Raw genomic sequence first — 11,300 nt, 5'->3', positions numbered from 1 at the left:
AAAGTAAGTACTGTTGTTTCTGTTTTAAACCATCACAAAGCAACACATTTACATTAAATTGATTCATACCGGTTTTAATGCGTTCAAAAGCTCGAAACTACTTTAAACACAAATACTTCATAAGCCGAAGAAGTGAAGTTTCGCCTCAATGGCCTCCGTATATGACTTATGGCCGCCATATTCCTCCCTTGGTGCCCCCCGTGTTACGGTTCTTGTGGTCTCCTGTTAGCGACTAATCTTATCAAAAGCAAAGGAGTCTGGTCCTGCACAATAACAAAAGCTTGGTTCCTTTGTCCAGCTGGCCTCTGTCCATCCTCTCATGAACACTAAAACGCACGAATACCTCTTAAATGAACAGTAAAAAATAAATAAATAGAATTAACTACTGAACTGTATGATAAAAACGGAACTAAATCCGTAGCGGTTTCTTTTTAAAGTAGCACAGTTTAGTGTAAAATGTACTTTATATGATATAATTATTGGGTGAGGTCATGTTATGTAAGATACGTGTAAAATAAGAAATATATATATATAAATGTATTGACTGCTTTTTGGTAGTGTAAAGTGTTTTTGCGCAGTATATATATCAGTCTGATTTCGATGCCATTCCTTTTTATTTTAATACATTTTTACATTGTGTTTATTCCGGAGTATTTATCACACTGTTTCTGCAAGCACAGCAAAACTGTCATCGATTTTTTTTTTGTCATTTTTATTTACGGACATGGTGCTTTTATTCTGAAGTCAGCAGCGGTTGCTAACGGCGCCGGTTGCTAGTTGAAAGTCTCTTCCTGTTTCCTGATCTGTGCTTGTTTGACAGTTCATTTCTTTTTCTTTCTTTTTTTTTCTTCTTCCAATAAATTCAATCAAATGGCGTCGACTGGTGCTGAAAACAAGCCTCTCACACGAAGGAAAAGAGCAGACGGAGAAGATAGTGATGCTGTCGCCTTGAAGAGGGACAGAAGTGAACCCAGCCGGTACTCCACTCTTTTCATTTAACTTCCTACCCATAACTGGACGTCAGCAGTTAGTTTATTAGCTGTTTGCAGCCCAATTTGCAGTAGCACACTTGCAATTAAAGTTCTTTAATGTGAGGAATATATTTACTAGCCTCAGTCTCTCTTACGGGCAGCCAGACACTGTGTGGGCTAACATTTTAAGCTTAATGTTGTTTACAGCTTTTATTATGACTAACAGTGTTGCTGCCACTTTGATTTACTCAAACAGTGAGTTCAAATCATATCAGCTACTTTCTGATACACCTTTTCCACTTGGAAAGGCACAGGTGTGTTTGAGGACAGTGAGCATGGCTGCATTCCATTTAGGTGAGCCACCTCCAGTAAACATGCATTATATTCTGGATTTCTGACGTGGTTTGCAGGTGTTGTGCTAAAAACGAACCATCTGCCAAAAACCAATTGCTGTTCGTGAGAACAATTATCCTCATGATATTCTTTTACCTGCCCCGTGCCCTGGATTGTAACCAGTTTTGTTGTCACGATTTGCTATGAGGGACCAATTCAACTCACATAATGCAGTTTTCCACTTGCCAGAAAGTGATTGCAGCCCCTGTGTTGTGATGGAAATGTTAAATAGGCATCCACATAAACTGATTTCATTCATTCGAGTTATATTTTAAAGGTTTTAACTACAGGATAATTGCAGTAGAGATAGTGTCTCTGTAAATCACGCTAATTACAGTCAAGACATAGCAAACACAAAAAGCCTAAATTGCAAATATGATTTCGTCCAAATTATTCAGATGCAAGAAAAGTTCACGCTTTTATTGCTACCACATATTTTAGTTTTGTGTATTTGCATGTTATGACTGTTTAATCCAAATAAAAGCGGCTGCAGATGTATATAAACTGGGCAATACAGTTTAAACATGAAGCCTGTAATAATTTTTTGACAGGACACTTAATGGAATTGTGCCATCATTAACTTAATTGGCCTCCCCTGTGCATGTCCTCATAAATGGATTACAGTCCAGAAGAAAAGCCAAACTGGTTTTTCAATACCTAAGAATCTGAAAGGTGTTCTTATTAATTGGTGATATCAACTTTCTAAAGATTTCATTCACTGAAAGGGGTGACAATATTGGTAAATGTTTGAGAGATTGATTAAAAAATAATCAAAATCTGTGCAGCAAGGAAGAGATGTATTTACTTTTAGTCTGTCGTTGAGGTCAAGTTCCAAAAACTGCTGTACATGTAAAATCTCCAAGACTAAGCTGAGATAACCCCAATAACCTGCACTGAACTTAGTCTCTGTGATATGATTGGATATTTAGGAGGAAATTGCCCAATCAGAGTAGTTTGGGGCATCCTTTTTTTTGCCAGTACTTCTGTTTTTTTTACCAGTTAAGTAAAGCACAGGTCAGGACATTTGTTTTTCTGCTTTTGCCTCCCATGTGCAGCAGAACAAAATGCATTCATCTCATGTCGCCGCTGTCACCAGGTTGGAGTCGTGTTTGGATCAACCCGTAGACTCGAGTGTTCGTGAAGTCATCAAGTTCACACCGTCGCTGCTCTCAGGTTGGGTGACTGTATTTTCGAGTCTGACACCATCTGAGGAGTAACTCAGGTCTTTGCGCTTCTTTAACGTGCTGATTTCTCTGATCTTCCAGCAAAACACTATGATGCTGACACCACCGAACCGATCAGCTGTGGTCTTCGCACAATGGAAGAGTTGCTGTCGTGGAAACGAAGCGAGGCAAACCCGTTCAACGTGGCAGTCGTCCCCCTGGCGCCTCGGGATCCACCTCTGGCCAGATGTCTGCAGCGGACCATGGTGTCTCATGACATGATGGGTGGCTACATAGACGACAAGTATGGATGCACATAAAAGACTAAATACATAAATGTTCTCGGCATGTGCTGCATTTTTTCAGGTCAGCGGAAGCTACTGTAAATAGACTTAGACTGACTTTATTAATCCCACAAGGAAATTCAGGTGTTACAGCAGCGTGACTATTCAACAACGGGGGTAAACAAAGCAAAAAGACAACACAGAATATTAGGGTAGGGTATAAAATGAAGGTAAAATAAGATAAAAATATAGTAAATATAACATAGAAAAGAGTAAACAAAATTTACCAAAAATATATATAGAGATACAGATGCATATACAGAAATGTGCAAATGGTAATGTGCTATTATATTATATAATAATACACTGCTTAGGTTGAAGCATTGAAGAGTCTTATTGCTGTCGGGAGGAAAGACCTCCTGTAACGTTCCTTGGAGCAGCGGGGTGGTATCAGTCTGTTGCTGAAGCTGGAGGAATTCTTTTCTCTATTTCTTTAGAGTGGCAATTCCTGCTATTAGAATATCATAACAAAATGTATTAATTACTTTCCAGCTTGCTACTCATGCTTACAAACTTGACATAGTTTTAGCGAGCTGTTGGGGCATTCATTGGTGTTATAGCAAAGCTAATAAGAGCACATTTCTTGGTTGCATCTATGTGGATCTCTGGACAGTGAACACAACTCTCATACAGATGTTAAATTACCTGTACAATTCCCTCATAAATGAGATGAAAATGACAAAAGTAATTGCTGTCCACCATTCTCTGTTGTCATGTTTAATTGAACAGACAATGTATTATATTGTTTTAACAATGCAACAACTGAAAACGGCGTGGGCAAAACTATCAGGACCATCAAGCAAATACTCTGCCGTGCCCCCTTTAGAGACAATCACTGCAATTTGTGTAGTTCTTAATAAGATTTCTACGCTTCCCAGCAGATAGTTTGACTCTTGCTGAGCAAACTGCTCCACTTGTGTCAGGTTTGATGAGTGTCTTTGCTCAGCTCCCAGCTTCAGGACTTAAGACATTGATGTTTGCTTGGATTGAGTTTAGGAATTATAGCAGGTCATGTCAGGACAATTCAATATTCCCCTCACATCCAGTCTTGGTTTAAGTGTCTGTTTTGTGTCAATATCCTTTTGAAGGAGCCATTATCTGCCAAAGAGTTTTCTAACACTGGGCAGTATGTTTCCCTCCCTTGGTAATCTTCTGATTTGGGAATCTGTGTTCAGCACAGATTCGAGTTACCCTGATGGAGCAAAGCAGCCCGAGTAACACAACTGAGAGTCCTCCGTGTTTCTCAGTGGGCACGGTGCTCTTTTGTTTGAAAGTTTCTTTTTTCCCTGACATAGAGCTGATGTGACTCACCAAAAGCTTTTTCATTCAGAAAGCACTATATGATGCAATCAGACACTGTTGTGTTTTGATCTTGGAAATCAGCTTGTGTCTGTTTTGAATTTTTTTCTTAACTTTTTCCACCAGTTGAAAGATCCTTCTGTTGATCTGGGTTCAGTTTTCCTCACGCAGCCACCTCCCCGGCCAGTTGGCAGTGGTGCAGTAGAATTTAAACTTCCTGATAATGTTGGCAGGTGTGGTCAAAGGAACACCAGCCTGCTTGTAAATGATCTGGTAGCATTTACCCTTTACCCTTTTTTATTGTTATTCTTCCTTATCTCCTTATAAAACTTCTTTTTTTACGAGTATGTTCAGTGTCAATGATATTAAGCAACACAATGCACATAACCTGAATGAGTTACATAAGATACTTATTTTTTTTTTAAGTCATAATAATTGACATTAAATATGACATCTTAGTTACACACCGGTTCTTTTAGATTAAGGCCAGTGTTATACTTTCCGCATTTGTGAATACTCAAAGGTTCGCCAGGATCGTAGCGATGTAATTTCATCATCTGCCCAAGTCCGTGAGACTATGTGTTGGCACCTCTGTGGATATCAGCGTGCAGCCCACAAGGTCACTACGCTACAAGTGCAGCAGTGTGCACGCTCAGCAGTAGAGCACATGCATGAAATGTAAACGCTGACCTACTGTGCATGAACGCAACTGATCCTTACAACGGAACTAGAAAAGTAGAAAAGTGACAGCTGTGTGTCTGTGGCATTCATAATTAATCGAGGCTTAATACATTATGTTTTCAGTCTAAATTAGCATTTTTTTCCCCACCTCAGGATAAACGTAGAGCGTGTGACACTCACACACTAGTTGTAGAGATCACTTATGATTCTTTGAATTATAGAAAAGTCTCAGCATGTGAAAGTTGATGAATACCACAAGTTCTAGTGTTACATAAAAACAACTCTATTCATACATTTGGATTTTGCATAAAATCCTGTGTGTTTGGCCAGTTATCAACTGAAATATATTTTAAAAATCCAACCTATACCATGTATTGTACATACTATAATTTGCCATACTTATACATGACTCGCAAAACAGCCCTAATCTGCACTTTAAGCTTGTTTGAATACTAACTTGGTTTGGGTCCATAATTGACTGTCCTTTATTTATCTTGTGCCTGCATTTACATCCATACACCATCATGCCTTAATGTGCTTTTTTCTCTTTTCAAGGTTTATCCAGGGAACCCACACTGAGGCTCCATATGCCTTCTACCACTGGCAATACATCGATATTTTCAACTACTTCTCACACCTCTTGGTCACTATTCCTCCTGTCGTTTGGACCAACGCCGCACATAGACACGGAGTGGTCGTTCTTGGTAAGTAAAAGGCCACAATAAACAGAGACAGGTCCAGTTCAGTATTCCTGAACAAGTATTTCTAAAATAGTGTCAAGGTCTGAAAAGGACTTAGATCACAATTTGATGGCAAAACAAATTCAGTTCCTAACTGGTTTCTTGTCTTCACATCTTCTCTGAAATATAAAACCTTGTGCTGTGTTTTGCCTACTTTTCAGGGACTTTCATCACAGAGTGGACTGATGGAGCCGCGATGTGTGAAGCTTTCTTTAAAGACGAGGAGTCGTACCGGGCGGTGGCCGATAAATTAGTGCAGATCAGCCACTGTTACGGCTTTGATGGATGGCTCGTTAACATAGAGAACGTCCTCAGTGTGAGTAAATCTTCTGTACTGCCCCTCACATCAACACCGCTTGCTACTCACCTTTACATGATTACACATTAATCAGCCTCAGTGCACTTATTGTTTGGATGACAGCCTCTTTGTAGCTTATAAATTCCTAGCCTTTAAATTCACAAAACCAACATAGTGTGGATTGCTTCTTTTTAAAAATGTGAATAAATCGGTTGTTCAGATAAAGAAAACTGGACATAGTCTGTATTGTGTCTATTAAAAAATACAGTCGAAAATAATTTTTTTTAAAAAGAACAAGAAAACTTTTGCAGTACGATATATAGACGAAAAAAATGGTGTTAGTTCTTGCTCTTGCTGGCTGTTATTATTAGTAGCTGTTCATTGCAGATGTGATAAATAAATAAGTAATAATTGGGAAGATATATTGTATTATAGTGCACCAGAGCACTCAGCAAACACTCAGTTAGTAAAACCTGTACACCTGATGATTTATGCAATAATATAATAAGCCAATCAGGTGGCAGCAGTGCAGCATGAAATCGAGCAGGATCTTCGGCCAATGTTCACGTCTAATATCAGAACAGATAAAAATGTGATCTCAGAAATCACATTGGCTTCCACCATGTTGAGGAATGTTCTTAAAAACATGCTCATTGAGTGCACAAGGTGGTGAATAGTTTTACTGGTAAAGATGTTCTGAGAGCAGCTCACAGCTCAGCTATAATTCTCTGTTATGTTGCTTCCTCATTAAAAGCACAATCTGATAACGCTGTCATAAGGAACTGGCACTGAGTGCAGTTGCAGTACCTGCATTGGCTGCTTTGATATCAAGCCAAAGTCAAACTATTAAACAAAGGGCAGTTCAGTGTTTACTATGATACGTTCACTTACATCTGGCGCTTTGAAACACTTCTGAACTGTGATATATTCACTTTCTGTCATATGTAATAATTAAATAATAAGTAACAATTTGTTTTCCCTTCTTTCCTTGTTTACTGCTTTTTTTCCCTAATTGATGTGTGCTACTGTCTCTGTTGGTGCTGTGCTGGTTCTAGAACAACAATTTCCCTGAGGTACCCTACCAAAGGGATCAACAAAGTTCTATCTAATTTAATCTAATGATGTGACTGTTTATTTTAGGAAAAAAGTGGTCAAACTACGAGTGAGTATTATAGTTTGAACTGAAGTGAATGAAGACTGGTGATTCCTTCTAGCAAACGCATCAAGTGTGCTGCCATCTGCTTGCAGGAGGTTGCGGTGAAGAACACTCCTTTGTTCCTGCGCTATCTGACTGACCAGATGCATGAGCGAGTGCCCGGCAGCCTGGTCATGTGGTACGACAGCGTGATTGAGAACGGACAGCTGAAATGGCAGAATGAACTCAACCAAACCAACAGGTAGAGAAATCAGAAAATATATCTCTGATGCCATCCATTCAGAAACTAATTCCAACCAGGCAGGTGAGCCTGAAACTAAAATCTGTCAGTGGTTTGAAAAGTAAAAAATTCATTAAAGAACTAAAGAAGAATGAAGTGATTGACTATTGAAATGTGTCCATCCATTCAGATACATTGATGACGTTAAATATTTGTCAATTCCTGTACCAAATATTGCTTCAACCATTTCAATCTCTTCATTACAGGATGTTTTTTGATGCTTGCGATGGTTTCTTCACCAACTACAATTGGACAGAGCAGAGCCTGGAATTTATGAAGGACTACTCGGGGGCTCAAGGCCGCCAGGCCGACATCTATGTCGGGGTGGACGTGTTTGCCAGAGGACAGGTGGTGGGAGGAATGTTTGAAACAAATAAGGTAACACTGTGGACAGTTTTTGAATGAGGGTTATTGTTGTGAGGTCATTGACAGCGTCTGGTTTGGGTTGTCCACAGGCCCTGGAACTCATTCGGAAGCACAACTTCTCTACAGCCATCTTTGCCCCAGGCTGGGTGTACGAGACCCACGAAAATAAGAGTGAATTCCGCAAGAATCAAGACAAGTGAGACCAACGTTTACACTGTGAAAAATACAAGTAGTTCACAAATATTGAGACTGAGAGGGTTCGTTGTGTGTGCAGGTTTTGGGCTCTTCTGTCAAACTACCTGTACGTCCACCGGCCAGCCTCACCGCTCCCCTTCATCTCCTCCTTCTGCCAGGGCTTTGGGAAGACTCTCTACTGGAGAGGACAGGTATGGAGGACGTGACGGAGGAAAATTATTATTCTCATCATTTCTGCTTTTACATGCCAGTGCTCATCAGTTTTCCCCACAAATATTTCAAGAAACCTCAGATATTTGATTAACCCTATGTAGAAAAAGGTTTGAGTAGTCAAGCACACTGCAGTGCTTTAGATTATTGTCAAGATCAAGTCATGAATTCATTTGGAGTATTTGTCTCTCTCCATCTTGTATCGTGTTTTTATTGTTGCACTCATCTTTTAGTTTAGTGACTTATATTGACACTCTCGGTCAGTCGTATTGCTGGTCTCAGAGCCTGCAAACTGCTCAACAAATGCAGCACGACAACAACGGCTAAACAAATGAAAAAGTGTTGTAGGGAAGGTGCAGAGAAACACAGTGTTAAAAGGCTACAAACCTAAAGCCAGAGTCAGATGGGGTTGATAGAAGTAAACATAAATATACGTACTACGGATGAAGCAGTTTATATGATTATATCAACACTGCTTCTGTGAGAATTCTGCTGTTTTTAAAGTTGTAAATATTACATAATGATATAAAATGTGACTCAGCGGCATTTACGGAGTACAACATTACGGTATTTATTTTTTATTTTTTAACAGAAAGGATTATAGGCCATAAGGCAAAGCAGTGAACTGAGAAATCCGACACCTCCACCTCCACAGGCAGAATATCTGTTGATACGATCAGTCACTTGCACATGATATAAGCCAAGTAAACACAGATGCCGGCTGTGTGTGACTTCAGATGGCTGATGGGATTAAATGAACTGCAGGAGAAGCTTTTTTATACTCTGTAAAGCAGCTGTGGACAGCAACGACAACAGAAATCCCACTATGTAGCTACAGCAAATTTATGCATATCTAGTTTAACCTTTTGGTGCGATTTGTGTTTTCTCCCAGTGTTTAGTTTGCTCTTGTTGATTAAATCAGCAGCGGAAACAGAGTGATAGAAACAGACATAGCCCTGAGATGTCTATTCTCAGAATCTGATCACCTAAGTGCTAACAACTAGCTTTGCACTCACAACTCAGCTACAACCCACCCAAGTAGAGTATGAAATTATACAGGATGTATCGGAAGCATCATCTTAGAGGGACCAGTATGATGAGCAAACACAGATTGTGACACTTTTATGTGGCCCATCTCGTACTAAATGAACCCTCAAGATGGCTGAAATCTGTCTGAGATATAACTTGTAGTATGCCTTCATAAGTCCAGCCTCGATAGTAAACCAAATGTTGTATAATGATTTGCATAATGTCTCCTCTATATATGATGCATCTCCATACAAGAGTTGTAAATAACAAAATGCATTTTCACCATCTAGGCCTTTGTTCCTTGCATCATCCTTGTCCCAGTGCTTTAAGTTGTTTTAGGCAATAATGTTAATCCTTTCAGACTGTGGACCAAGTAAATATAGTTAATAGACACTAGTAGAACAGTTGAAGTTTAATAATTTTAAACAAATGTGACAATCTTTACATGTATGTTTTGCCTGTCAGTTAATTTAATTGTTCAAAAACCACCACATGGCCTTGAGCCACAAAACCACCTCTCTGATGCCTTTACATGTCATCTGTTACAGACCTGCTGGTTATTTTGAGAGTAAAATCTGATAAAACTGCTTTGTTTATTTTTACACTTGCGCAATCAAATACAAAGAGTTTCCAGTTTGTATTCACTGACGAGTGCAGTCTTGTTTTGCGCGTATGCAGCCTGAGACAAAGAGGAGCTGGTTCAACCTGACAGCACAGGAGATCCAGCCGTTGTACTACCACCAAAACCTGGAGGCCCAGGGCTGGTTGAGGACCAGCGGCTGCCCAGAGGACGCCTGGAACGGAGGCTGCTCGCTGCTGGTGGACGGAGTCATCCCTGCATCTCGCGTCACTCCGGTTTGTGCCAAGTGAGTGCGTGTTTTTCTGTTCAACATTTTTGATTTTTTTTATTTGTTTATTTTTCATACATGGAAGTGTGCTTTTTTTCATGTGTCTGTCAGGATCTTCTCCCTCCATGTACCTCTGGCAATGAAGACCCTGGTGACCCTCATCTACAAGGCATCTACTGGGATCACAGTCTCTCTGGAGCTGAAGACGACAGATGCCAGTCAGTGCACGCACGTCGACGTCCAAGAAGTCAGCCGTAAGTTTCGAAGCTTCAAAAAGGTTCTTGCGCACCATTAGGTCGAAGTGACGGGCACGTAGGAAAACAGAAAACCATCTAATCTTGTTGACCTTGTTAGGCAAAATATTACCAAAAGAACAGCACCATACAAACACTATACATACAGTGTAAAGGCTCAGGTGTTTTGTCTGTGAAGTTTCTCAGTCATCCAGGTTATGGTTATTCTGGTAGATTAATCGTAGCAACTGGATTTGCTCGAGTTCCTTGAAGACGTTTTCTCTCTCATCCAGGAGTCTTCATCAGTTCTGACTGACTAGTTGGGAGTTCCAGATACTTATATCCTTAAGGAGCCATTAACACCTGAGTTTCGGCTTGTCTGGGGCTTTGTTGGCCCCCCCCATTATGTGAGTCGTTAGTACTCCCCCATGCCATAATGGGGTTCACATCTGGTGTCAAAGTGGAAAGACCGTCCCTCAACAGAGGTGGAGGTCTGAGGCGTCATCTCTCACCTATTTACAATTCAGACCTAAGATCTCTCCTCAAGAAGATGAAACCACATTCACACCTAGCCACAAAAGACCCTATCGACCCCCATTGTGACAGGGGGAGCACTAACGACTCACATAATGAGGGCGAGGAGCAACAAACCCCCAATTGAAGCCGAAAGGTGTTAGTGGCTCCTTAAGGATATCAGTATCTGGAACTCCCCACTTGTCAGTCAGAACTGATGAAGCCTCTTGGATGAGAGGTGGAACGTCTTCAAGGAACTACAGCAAGTCCAGTTGCTACAATTAATCTATGAGCTCAGGTGTTTTCTACATTCTGCTGGTTTAATTATCACATATGAGGAAGTTTTGAATCTGGATTCCACTAATTTTACACGTGAAGTTCAATTTGCTCATACTTGTACTTATACTTTTTTTTTTCCCCCCGACAGCCTATGTTACAAATTATTACAATACTGAGCTGCAGTACAGAAAATATAGGATCTTGTCTCTGGTAATTGATCCATGCTAGGAATTTAAAGTCAAGATACTAAATTGGTGGAAAGAACAACCAAACCCAACAAACAATGAGCAAACAACAAAACA

At 40.1% G+C, this 11,300-nt stretch overlaps 1 protein-coding gene across 2 annotated transcripts in view; it reads left to right on the top strand.

The window, feature by feature from the left end:
- The first annotated feature begins 852 nt into the window (after window positions 1-852).
- The window catches only part of engase (endo-beta-N-acetylglucosaminidase), a 14,502-nt gene continuing 4,054 nt past the window's right edge, over window positions 853-11,300 (top strand). For both annotated transcript variants that reach the window (XR_520338.1, XM_008285731.1), the window contains exons 1-11: window positions 853-977; window positions 2,461-2,537; window positions 2,630-2,831; window positions 5,407-5,555; window positions 5,753-5,907; window positions 7,138-7,286; window positions 7,532-7,703; window positions 7,781-7,887; window positions 7,966-8,077; window positions 9,804-9,991; window positions 10,085-10,227. Coding sequence is in view for 1 of the 2 variants with exons in the window: in XM_008285731.1 (XP_008283953.1) it covers window positions 871-977; window positions 2,461-2,537; window positions 2,630-2,831; window positions 5,407-5,555; window positions 5,753-5,907; window positions 7,138-7,286; window positions 7,532-7,703; window positions 7,781-7,887; window positions 7,966-8,077; window positions 9,804-9,991; window positions 10,085-10,227 (1,561 nt within the window). In the remaining variant the exon portion in view is untranslated. The remainder of the gene's footprint in view (window positions 978-2,460; window positions 2,538-2,629; window positions 2,832-5,406; window positions 5,556-5,752; window positions 5,908-7,137; window positions 7,287-7,531; window positions 7,704-7,780; window positions 7,888-7,965; window positions 8,078-9,803; window positions 9,992-10,084; window positions 10,228-11,300) is intronic.

Source organism: Stegastes partitus, unplaced genomic scaffold, assembly GCF_000690725.1.
Source record: "Stegastes partitus isolate 25-593 unplaced genomic scaffold, Stegastes_partitus-1.0.2 Scaffold414, whole genome shotgun sequence".
Classification (NCBI taxonomy): domain Eukaryota; kingdom Metazoa; phylum Chordata; class Actinopteri; family Pomacentridae; genus Stegastes; species Stegastes partitus.
The sequence above is the reverse complement of the archived record's forward strand: the minus strand, read 5'-3'. Positions and strand labels throughout refer to the sequence as shown.